Raw genomic sequence first — 12755 nt, 5'->3', positions numbered from 1 at the left:
TGGCCCCCATGGGCATCCGCCTGTCCCCGCTGGGGGTGGCCGTATTCTGTCTGCTAGGGCTCGGCGTGCTCTACCACCTCTACTCCGGCTTCCTGGCGGGTCGCTTCAGCCTCTTCGGCCTGGGCGGCGAGCCCGGCGGCGGCGTGGCGGGGCCTGTGGCCCCGGCGGACGGGGGCACCGTGGACCTGCGAGAGATGCTGGCTGTGTCGGTGCTGGCTGCCGTTCGCGGTGGCGACGAAGTGAGGCGCGTCCGCGAGAGCAATGTCCTCCATGAGAAGTCCAAGGGGAAGACGCGCGAGGGAGCCGATGACAAGATGACCAGTGGGGACGTGCTGTCAAACCGCAAGATGTTCTACCTACTCAAGACCGCCTTCCCTAACGTGCAGGTGGGTGCCGCGAACGCCGGGTACGGCGGGAGCGGACCGGCGAAGCGCTCGAGCCAGGGAGCGTGGAAGCCTTGGAACGTGTCCCAGCACGTAGACTTGTCCCAACAGTCCCAGACCGTGGGGCTCTGGCTCCCATTTTACAGATGTGGATTGAGATTGAGACGCTCAAGGTCATACGGCTTGTGGAGGAGCCGGATGAGATTGCAGGCAGTCTGACTCAGGGCCCGTGCCCTTCTGCCCCCTTCCCGGGTGTCTGTGTGGCTTTGTACCTGAGATCAGGAACTCTGGGTTCTGGGTGGGCTTTCATGTCAAAGGCTGAGAAAGTTAACTTCACTCCCTGCCTCAGGTTTTTCTGTAAAATGAGAGCGTTGGGCTAGAACCTCTCTAGCCTTCCTTGATTTAATTACTGAAAGGGTTGTGACTGTTGTGACACTGGTTTTCTGACTGATCTGCCAGGAGCCAACTGAAGGCCAAGAACTGTAGAAGTGTTGCTGTGGAGCTGTTAGTATGCAGGGCTTTCGTTGGGGGTATGCTCATGAATTACTTTAGCTGTAGTGTTATCAGGACCCTCTTAATGGTATAATTTTGGGAGCCCTTAAAGGAAGTGTTTGGAAGTATATTTTCCAGCAACTTTAATTCAACCATCTATCTATGCCTTATTTACTGCAGAAAATAAGAATTGAAGGGCATTTGCCTTTTCTTTGGGTAGGTTTCTGGTAAGGAATTGATATTTTCTTAGAGAAATCCAGACATTTGGGATTGCTGTTAATACTTTACTTCAGTGGAGTTGCTGTTGAATGAATAAAGCTTTTAAAAATGTATTACAATTCCGGAGGAAGAGCTCAACATAGTGTAGCAATACTTTATATATTTAAGTCTTCATTCATGGAACTGTAGCCTTTGGTTCTTGGGAAGAAAAATTGTTTCCAATGGAATTTAATTAATTAGATAAACAGCGAAATATAACCCCTGGCTTCTTTGGAAGGTATCTGACTTTTTACTGTTCTTAGAAGAGTTAGGAGAGTATTGTCATTGTAGAATTACATGTCTTATGTGACCATCCCTTTAGTCTATCATATTAATGCTGTGGTTTTCTTTCTTCCTCTTTCTCCCCACCCCCCAACTTTTTTCCTTTTTTCCTTTTTTTTTTTTGCAGCAGGAAGGAACATCGCCTTTCATATCATGAACTCCAAATACCTGATGTAATTTGCACAAGAATTATTAAACAGAACTCAACATTTTCACTTTTTCTTTTGCCCTACCGTCATTGTCAGCACAGATAATATTTATATGTGTCTGCATCTACATGTGAGACGTGCTTATAAAATGTATTTTTCTCTTCTCTAAAACACAACGTTCTAGACTTTGTAGAAGAAACAGGAGTATCAGAGAAGTTAATGTGTAATAGTTATAATAGTAGTAATAGTAACAATATATTGAGTGTATTTTAGGTGTCTAGATACTGGCTACACAGGACTTCCTTTGATCCTCACAGCAAGTTTAAGAAGTAAATTTTCTTGATACCTACTTTACAGATGGGAAATCTGAGGCTCATAATATAAACAGAGTTTATATCAACTATCTGACTGTTCATTTTAGCTAGATCTTTAGGAGATTACTTAAAACAAAACTTAAAGAATGATTTCCCCAGGGGAAACAAAATTGCAGAAACTTAAAAGCAATAATAGTGAAATATAGCAAGCAGAGTTGAAGGTTTTTTTAAAGGTAAAGACAAAAATATTCTTAAATATTGAAAACATGTATCTCTGTGTGCATTTGTGTTTGCATACAAACTGCACCCCAGCCATGCCAAATCTTTTGCCTTGGGTAACTTCCACAGGATTCCGAATTTGCTTTTATACCTATTAGCAAATGCTGAGGGAATAGCTGCCAAGGGTCTTGAGCTGCATTTTATGAAACAAAAGCTAAGCTTTTTGAATTGCAGATGTTGAAGTCACTGCTTTTATACAAAATAACGTTTTGTTTTCTCGTGATTGTATGAATGTTTGCGTGTACATCTTAGTATACATCTTGGATGATGATTGGTGGAATAGAGTAGGTTATGTTCATTTATACAATGGCAAAATAGGGTGGTGTCATGTTGAGCTATCACGTTTTGTCACTATGTTGTTAGATTAGAGGCGATATGTTATAGCCGGCTAAGTAAAGGCTCAGCCCTAGATTCTTTTCTTCTTTCCTCTCCCCCAACATTCAAAAGTATAGTCTTAAATGTCTGGTCATTTTTGAAGCCTCACCTGAAATTTTTTGGTCTCATTCAGTTTACTTCCTTATGGAAAATCAGCATTGAAAAGCCACACTCTTTTATTCTAGTGCCCTGTGCAAATAGAGGGAGGTCTCTTTTCTCCCATGGCTTTCCTATCGCGAATAAGATGCTTGAGCTCTCCTATTTAACGTTCACCCTTCAGTGAAAGGATATATACCAAACAGGTGTCACTGTAGAGCACTCAACTGGGGACAATTTTGCCCCCAAGGGACATTTGGCAATGTCTAAAGCTTGTTGTTTGTCACATCTGGGGGTGGAATGCTATTGGCATCTAGTAGGTAGAAAGTAAACAACCCACAATGCATAGGATTGCCCCCCATAACAAGGAGTTATCTAGCCTAATTTTTCAATTTGCGCCCAGGTTGAGAAGCCCGACTCTTGAGAAGTGAGTATTGTACTAAGAAAACTCAAGTTTGACCTAGGATCCCTGGATATCCTTTTATTCAACCTTTCTTCTGTCAGGGATCTTGGGAGAGATCTCAAGGCAGCACTTCTCTCCCTAAACACATTGGCAATGCTTGATTTTACTGTGTGAAAATAATAGTAACTACAGCTATTTATGAGACACTGTGTTGCATTATATCCTTGTGGATAAGGATGAAAATGAAGGCTGAAGATACTTTCTTGCAGTGGATTTGCAGACAAAGAACAAACAAACTTAGATTTTTAGTTTTGATTTAAAGTAAAGGGAATTCTGTTTGAGAGGCTCCTGTCTTCAGCTTGTTCAAAGTGTTGACAGTGATTTATTTGAAGAGAAAACATGATACTCCATGCTGGTAGGAGCAGCTTGAGTCAGTGCCTTCCTTGACTTCAAGGATGGGAATTAAATTCTTTCAACAGAATTATTCACTGGAAAAGTTTGAGAAGTTCAAGTATAGTGCAAAGAACACTTGCCTTGTCATCCTGCTCATTCTCCAGTTTAGGTCATCCTGGCCACTTGTTTATCTTCTTTGAGTTACAGTTTCCTCTCATAAATTTGAGATAAGTAATAACGTGGTAATTAGTGCAGGCGTGAGTGTTGCAGACAGAGAAAGTCTTCAAGGCTGCTGACCCAGTAGAGGTGGTACTGTGGTAAGTTAAAGTAGCCTGATGAGTCTGAATCAGAGGCACATGGGAGAATTACCGTGGAAACAATTAAGAAGGTAGGCAGGAGTTATATTGTTTTCCAAGTTCAAACAAGTTTGGACCTAATCTTTAGTTTAATCCTAGCGTACTAAACGAAGGCCAGATTTACCTGACTTTTCTTGAAGCCTACAATATGCTATAGTTTGTTTGGGCTTTGGGCCTTTAGAAGTGATGAGACCAGTTAGCAAACCATTAAAATAGGCTCTGTGAGAGATGAGGATCAGAACTTGGGCAATGGGAAAGTTATACTTAGCTTGTTCTACTAGCTAACATTTATCTAGTCTTCAATAAATGTCAAGCACTGAATTAAGCTTCTATTACCACTATTTACTTTTGACAAAAACATAGGAAGCTAACTACTGTTGCTTCCATTTTGCAGATAAAGAAATTGGAGAGACTAAATAATTTGCCAAAGTTTACGCAGCTAGAAAATAATCTTGTGCTCACTGGGATTCATTCAATGGTCTGAGAATCAGCTCTAATTCTGTACGTAAGGTAGTATAGGAGGTGTAACTAAAGTGTACTCTTAACCACAGTGTTTTGAATGCTTAGAGAATGGTTTAGAGGGAGTAGACCAGTTAGAGGCTTTTTGAGAGATGACACAGTTTGAATCGGAGTTATGGTTGTAGAGAAGATAGATATGGAAGGATATGAGAGACTTTCTAGGGATATGTCAAAAAATAACTCTATTTCTGGCTTTCACAACTGGTATTTTGCTGGTGATGAAGGGGTGTGGGATGTGACAAGTACAAGGAGGCAGATTTTGAGTGCCATGTTAGACTTGTTAAGTTAGAGGCGCCTTTGATATGTTCAAGGGGACATGTTAAGGAGGTGGTTGAATATATGGGTCTGAAGCTCTGAAGAGACGTTTGAATTAGATATACAGATTTGTGAGTCATCAGTGTTGTAATATTAATTGAAACCAGTTGTGGACAGGATTGCTTAGTGAAAGAATACTGTGTGAAAGGGTAAGATGAGGGCCTAGGACTAATGAAAATAATCATTTAACGCAACAACAATAGCAGCCAACTTTTATTAACTGCTTACTCTGTGTTAAACACTGTACTGTTTGTTTGTTTTACCTTTTGTATTTCATTGATTTATCCAGAGAACCCTATAGAGAAATATATCAACCACTTTTTAGCAATGGGTAACTGCCGCTCAGAAAGATTACATTACTAGCTTAGGTAAGTCTTATACCAAACACCCAATAAATCAAGGAGCTGGAATTCTGATGATAGAACACATACTCTTAATAATGGTTCTGTATATAGGTCATTGGCAAACTTCGTGAGAGATTGCTTAGTATCTTAATGGAAAGGAAGCAAAATTGAAAAAGCTAAAGGTAAGGAAATGAAGACAGTGAGTAAAGACAAGTCCTTAAAGAAATTGGGCTTCTAAGGAACTTGGTTAGGGTGTTATGTGAACTAAGAAAGGTCTATGGATTTTTTTTTTTTTTTTGGTATATTTTTAAGATGTGAGATGCTAGAGCATGTTTAATTATAGGAATATATTTAAGAGATGGTAGTTAGTTGATAGTAAAGTCTTCTGAAAAGGTAGAAGGAGAATAAGGCAAGAGCAATGTTCATCCATTTAGAAAACAGTTATTGAATGCCTGCTATGTGATAGGCACAGTGTGAGGCATTACATCCAAAATTTTATTGGGATTTAATGATTTATGGAAAAAATTCAGTAATTGGTACCTTCTTAAGGCATTAACCAAAAACCTCTTTAACCCCAAAGTAACTGAACTGTAATATAAATAGCATTAATAATGTTTTGGTGTCTTGATTTCTTATTCTTCAATTCCTTGTTGAGGACTTGGAGAGACAGGCAGTAGTAATAAGGGGAAGAGAGGAGGTTGAGTGAAAAAAGGATTATGGTGAAGAAATGAAACTATATTAGTGAAGAATGATGTTGTCAATCAAGAAGTTATTTATTTAGCTCCTATTGTTAAGGCAAGTACAAATGTCCTGAAGCCGAGGGACCAGAAGACCAGTCAGCCTGGATGCAGTGAATAAGGGTGTGTGCAGAGAAAGTTTCTGCTGGGGCCAGATCACTAGGCCTTGCCTTGTAGATGATGGTAAGCAATCCGGATCTTATCTGTGTGAAATGAGAAATCATTGGAAGATTTTAAGCAGGGAGTGGCATCATCTGATTTAGGAAGATGCTAGGTTGCTGGGTTGAAAAGGGAAGCTCCATAACAGCAGTGATTTTGTCTATTTTGTTCATTATATCTCAGTACCCCAAACAGTTTAGAATATGTAGTCATTAAATAGTTGTTGAATGAAAGACTGAATCAGGTAATGAAAAGCACCATAGGAGTCAAGAGCAATCAGAGGCTAGGTGGCAGTTTTAACCAGGATGTACTTAGTATACATAGTGACATGTACTTAGAATTGGGAGGTAGAATTTCTAGGATGTACTACTACTTGATTGAATGTAGAATGTAGAAAAGAATTGAGGAAGACTTAATGGTTTTGACCTTTGCACCTTATGTAAGGTCATTTACAATGGCGGGTAGGGGATTTATTAAATTTGTAGTTGTGTAGCGGTAGTGCCAGGGTATAAATAGTTGTGCAAAAGCAGATGCAGGTAATTGTGCTGATGATATTGTTCTCTTGCTTCAATTTTTTTTCTCCCCTAGCCTGACTTTCAGTGAAGATCTTTTCAAATACGAATTCAGTTGAAAGGATATAGAGAGGCTGACTTGAATTCTGAGAAGCAGTAGTTGCCACTCAGACTTCACACTGCATTTTTGTAAACTATAGTGATCAAGATCTGGGAAATACTTTTTGTTTTCTGGGAGTCACTTTTATTTGTTTTAAGTTTATTCTGTGATTTTTGCATGGTGTTACTCTTAAATTTATTCATCCAAGTTAGCCTGGCATTGTCATTGAGTATGGGCCCTAAAGTGAAAATACTTTAAAGTGACGTCTACAAGATCGCAGAAGAGGACTTCTCTCATAGAACGTGGATTTTGGGCATTACCCATAGATAAGAACACCTTTGTGGGAATCTGGTAGTCCAGTAGAGAAGTTCCAGCACACCAGTATGGCAAAGAAATCCGAAAATAGATGCACTGAAGAGAATAAAACAAACATTTTCATTTTGCTCCCTCAAGGTGGCAATGAATGAAATTTAAAATGCAGAATAGAATCAGCAGAATACTTGATCAAGCAGAAGAAAGTGTCTGTGAACTTAAAAACAGATCATTTGAAATTATTCGGTCAAAGGAGAAAAAAAGAACTAAAAAAAAAATGAAGGAAGCCTATATGGATTTTGGAGCACCATCAAATGAAACTAATCACATTCTGGGAGTTCCAAAAGGAGAAAAGAAACAGAAAGGGGCAGATAGTTTATTCAAAGAAATAATGGTTGAAAACTCACCAAATCTGTGGAGAGAGATGGACATCCAGGTTCATGAAGCTTATAGGTCCACAAACAGATTCAACTCTAAGAGGACTTTATTAAGACACATTATATTAAAACTGTCAAAAATCAGAGATGGAGAGGATTTAAAAGCATCAAGATCTAACAGACATATCCAGATCATTCCACCCAACAGCAGTAGAATATACATTCTTGCTAAGAGCACGCAGAATATTCTCCAGGATAGATCATATGTTATGTCAGAAAACAAGTCTTAACAAAATGAAGAGGATTGAAATTATATCAAACATCTTTTTTTGACTACAATCATGTAAAACTAGAAGTCAATAACAGGAAGAAAGCTGGACATTTTACAGATATGTAAAAATTAAACAGTATATCCCTGAACAACCAATGGGTCAAGGAAAAAACAAAAGGGAAATGAAAAAAATTTTGAAATAAACAAAAATGGAAGCATAACAGCAAAGCTGTGCAGCAAAAGCAGTTCTTATAGGGCAGTTCATAGTGATAAATGCCTACGTGGAGAAAAAAGATCTCAAATAACCTAACTTATACCTCAAGGAATTAGAAAAAGAACAACCAAAATTAGCAGAAGAAAGGGAATAACAAAGACCAGAGCAGAAATAAATAAAAACTAGAAAGACAACAGAAAATATCAACTAAGAGTTGGTTTTTTGAAAAGATAAAATCAACAAACTGTTAGCTAGGCTAAGATAGAGAAGATGTAGATATGTAAATTTAGAAATGAAAGCCTGGACATTATGCCTGAGACTGCAAAATATAGAGGATCATAAGAGACTACTATACACAATTGTACTTCAACAGACTGGATAACCTATTAGAAATGGATAAATTTCTAGAAACATACAACCAACCGCTACTGAATCATTAAGTAGAGTATCTGAATAGGCTAGTCACTAGTAAGGAGACTGAATCATTAATCAAAAATCTCTCCACAAAGAAAACTCCAGGACTAGATAGCTATTTAGGAGTGAATCCGACCAAACATTTAAGGAATAATTAATACCAGTACCTCTCACATTCTTCCAAAAAATTGAAGAAGATGGAACACTTCCAAACTTAATCTGTGAGAACAGCATTACCCTGACACCAAAGCCAGACAAGTGCCCTGCAAGGAAAGGAAATGACCGGCCAATATCCCTGATGAACATGCATGCAAAAATCTTCAACAAAATAACTAGCAAGCTGAATTCAGCAGGACATTACAAGTATCGTACACCCTGATCAAGTAAGATTTATCCCTGGGATATAAGGATGGTTCAGCATACACAAATCAACGTGATAACACTACATCAACAAAATGAAAGATAGAAATCATATGATCATCTCAATAGGTACAAGAAAGGCATTTGATAAAATTTAACATTCTTTTATGATAAAAACTCCTAGTATATTATATATAGAAAGAATATACCTTAACATATTAAAGGTCATATATGATAAGCCCTCAACTAACCTACTCAGTGGTGAAAAGCTAAAAGCTTTTCCTCTCATCAGGAACAAGAGAAGGATGTCCATTCTCACTACTTCCATTCAGCATTAGTACTAGAAGTCCTAGCCAGAGCAATTAGGTAGGTAAAAGAAATAAAATGTACCAAATTGGAAAGGAAGAAGTAAAATTGTCTCTGTTTGCAGTGACATGATTTTATATATAGAATACCTTAAACATTCCACCAAACTACTGTTAGAACTAATAAATGAATTCAGTAAAGTTGCAGAGGATACAGAATCAACATAGAAAAATCATTTGTGTTTCAAAACAATGAACTATCTGAAAGAGACATAAAGAAAACAAACCCATTTACAATAGCAGTAAAATAATAAAATACTTTGAAACAAATGTAACCAAGTTAGTGAAAGACCTGTATACTGATTACTATAAGACATTAATGAGAGAAACAAGACACAAATGAAGGCAAAGATATCGCATGTCCTTTGGAAAAATTAATATTGTTTAAATGGCCGTACTACCCTAACCAATCCACAGATTAAGTGTAATCCCTAGCAAAATTATCGTGGCATTTTTTCAAAGAAATAGAGCAAACCCTTCTAAAAATTGGTAAGACGCCAAAGCAATCTTAAGCAAGAAGAACAAAGATAGAGGCATCACACTTTATGATTTCAAATTATATTCCAAAGCTAAAGTAATCAAAACAGTATTGTTGTGGCATAAAAACATACATATAAACCAGTGGAATTGAATATAGAGTATAAATTCAACTAATCTCTGACAAGATACCCAGGAACATACCATGGGGAAGAGGTAGTCACTGGTGCTGGGAGGATTGGTTATCCATGTACAGAAGAAACTGGACCTTTGTCTTACACCACTCAACAAATATTAATTCAAAATGGATTAAAGATTTAAATGTAAAATCTGAAACCATAAAGCTCCTCGACATTGTTCTTAGCAGTTTTTTTCAGGTGGTGGTGGGGGAGGTGGTTTTGACACCAAAAACACAGAAGACAAAACCAAAAATAAACAAGTAGGACAACATCAAACAAAAGCTTCTGAACAGTAAAGGAAACAACCAGCTAAATGAAAAAGCAACCTATGGAATGGCAGAAAATATTTGCAAACTATATATTTGCTAAGGGATTAACATATAAAACATTTAAGGAACTCATTCAACTCAATAGCAAAAGAATAAATAATCTAGTTTAAAAATTAGCAATGGACCTCAATAAATATTTTTCCAAAGAAGGCATATAAATGGCCATTAGGTACATGAAAAGATTCTCAGCATCACTTCTTATCAGGGAAATGAAAAAACCAAAACCACAATGAGCTATCACTAAACATTCTTCAGGATGGCTATTATCAAGTATACAAGAGATAAACATCGTCAAGGATATGGAGAAAAAGGAGCCCTTGAACACTGTTGAGAATGTTAAATTGGTACAGCCAATATGGAAAACAGCGTGGAGGTTCTTCAAAAATTTTTAAGAAATAGAACTATAATCCAGGAATCTCATTTTTTGGGTATAGAGCTGACTGAAATAAAATCAGTATCTTGAGGAGATAACTGCACTGTCGTGTTTATTATGTTATATTCACGATAGCCATGATATGGAAACAACAGGACAATAAGTGTGTGTTGATGGATGAATGAAGATATGTACACACACACACACACACACACACACACACACACACACACACACACAAAATGGGATGTTATTCAGCTATTAAAAGGAAAGAAAGCTTGCCTTTTGGGAAAACATAGGTAGACCTGGAGGGCATTATGTTAAGTGAATTAAGCCAGACAGGGTATCACTTATGTGTGGAATCTTAAAAAAAAGAAAAAAAGGACTCAGAGAAACAATGTAGAATAGTGATTGCCAGAGTTTAAAGGGTGGGGGAAATGTGGAGCTGTTGGTTAAAGGGTGCACATTTATGCCATAATTAAGAAAGTTCTGAGAATCAAACATAAAGCAAGGTGACCATGGTAAATAATAGTGTATAGTTGACATTTGCTTCAAGAATAAATCTTAAGTGTTTCTCACACACACACACACACACACACACACACACACACACACACGTAAATAGATGAGGTGATGGCTGCATTCAGTAACTTAATTGTGGTAATCATTTTACAATGTATGCACATATCAAATCATCATGTTGTACACTTTAAGCATATACAGCTTTATTTGTCAATTATACCTCATCAGAACTGTAATGGGGATCCAAAATACAGCACCAGTATTAATCTAGCATTAAATAAGTCTTGATATTTGATAAAGGAAGTCTCTCCACCATGATAGTCTCTTTTTTTTTTCTCTCTAAAGTGTCATGGGTTTTGCTGGCTTTTTGCTGTTGTATTGAATTAAATTGTCATGTAAATTTTTTTAAATGGCTTGTCCTCATTCTAAGAAGGAGTAAAAAAATTGGAGTTTCATTAAATCTGTAGTTTACTGATGCGAAATTGACATCTTTACCATGTTATAAAAGTCATTGGTGTTTTTAAATATAGTTTAATTTTCTTGATAGTGTTTTTACAAAATCTTGCATACATTTATTTTCAGGTAATTTATTTCTGTTGCTAGGTTTCTTTTTTTATGTTAAATATTTTTAATATTTATTGCTGGTGTATGAAAATGCAGTTGATTGATAATTATTGATCTTATATCTAGAAACTTGGCTGTATTCTGTTATTAAGTCTATAGTTTATCCACAAGTTCTTCTGGATTTTCTCAGTAATCAGTCACCAATTGCACATTATGATTTTGCTTCTACCTCTCCCCATGCCCCCACCCTTCGTTAGTTTTCTGCAATGACTAGGTCTTTCTGCATGTTGTTAATAGTGGCTACGATGGAGGGCAACTGACTGTGTCATGCCTGCAGGGTCCTTCACCATCTGGCTTCCATTACTGTCTGGCTCAGCCTCTTCTTGGCTCACTCATTCTAGCCATGCTTGGCTTCCTGCCGTGCTCCAAAGACACCAAGCACATTCCTGCCTCAGGGCCTTTGCATTTTTAATTCCATGGGCTGGAATGTGCTCCCTTCCTTCCTTCTTGCCTTCATTTATTTTTCACTTCACCTGATTTTGACTTTTTTTTTATGGCGACATTGGTTAATGGAGTTCAATAAGTTTTAGGTGTATAATTTAACAATAAGGCATATGTATATTGCATTGTGTGTTCATCTCCCATAGATTTCTTTCCGTCACCACACATTTAACCCCTTTTACCCCATCTGCCTCGCTCCTCCCCTCTCCCCTCTGGTAACCACTTGTCTATTGTTCACGTCCATGAGTCTCTGTTTTAGATGCCTGCAAGTCTCACTTCTTTTAGATCTTCATTCTGCTGTCACCTTTTCAGTGTGGCCTTCCTTAGCTACCCTGTCTTTTAAAAATAACCAACTAACAACTACTTAATTGCAGTATATTTTACATATCGTATAATTTGCCCATTTCAGATATCTAGTTCAGTAGTTTTTTTGTAGACTTGCTGAGTTGTGCAACCATCGTCATTAATCAGTTTTAGAACATTTTCATCACTCTAATAATATCCTTGTGCCTATTTACTGCTAATCCCTGTTCTGCCCCCTGCCACAGGCAACCACTAATCTACTGACACCATAGATCTGCCTTTCTAGACATTTCCCATAAATGTAATCATCTAGTATGTAGTCTCTTGTATCTGCTCCTTTCACTTAGCATAATGTTTTGGGTTCATTAATGAATCAGTACTTTATTTCTTTTTACAAATCAGTACTTCATTTCTTTTTATGGCTGAATAATATTCCATTGTATGAATGTACCACATTTTGTTTATCCATTCATCAGTTGATTGACATTTGATAGTTTCCACTTTGGGGCTATTGTGAGCAATAATCCTAGAGTAATCCTTCTGTTCTCCTACAACATACTTCTCTTCTTCCCTACTTAATTTTCTCCTCCATACTACTCTCCAGCATACTACATGGTTTACTTATTTATCACTTATCTCCTTCACTAGAATCTAAGCTCCACAAGGGTAGAGATGTTTGTCTCACATTGATCACTGTTGTACATTATGACCTGACACTGTTTCCGGCA

At 37.5% G+C, this 12755-nt stretch overlaps 1 protein-coding gene across 1 annotated transcript in view; it reads left to right on the top strand.

Annotated features, from left to right (window-relative positions):
• Nucleotides 1-6: 6 nt before the first annotated feature.
• IMPAD1 (inositol monophosphatase domain containing 1) overlaps nt 7-12755 on the top strand; it is a 31469-nt gene continuing 18720 nt past the window's right edge. The window contains exon 1 of the mRNA XM_011359207.2: nt 7-596. Coding sequence (XP_011357509.1) covers nt 9-596 — 588 coding nt within the window. The 5' untranslated portion in view covers nt 7-8. The remainder of the gene's footprint in view (nt 597-12755) is intronic.

This window comes from Pteropus vampyrus, unplaced genomic scaffold, assembly GCF_000151845.1.
Source record: "Pteropus vampyrus isolate Shadow unplaced genomic scaffold, Pvam_2.0 Scaffold45, whole genome shotgun sequence".
Classification (NCBI taxonomy): Eukaryota; Metazoa; Chordata; class Mammalia; order Chiroptera; family Pteropodidae; genus Pteropus; species Pteropus vampyrus.
The sequence above is the reverse complement of the archived record's forward strand: the minus strand, read 5'-3'. Positions and strand labels throughout refer to the sequence as shown.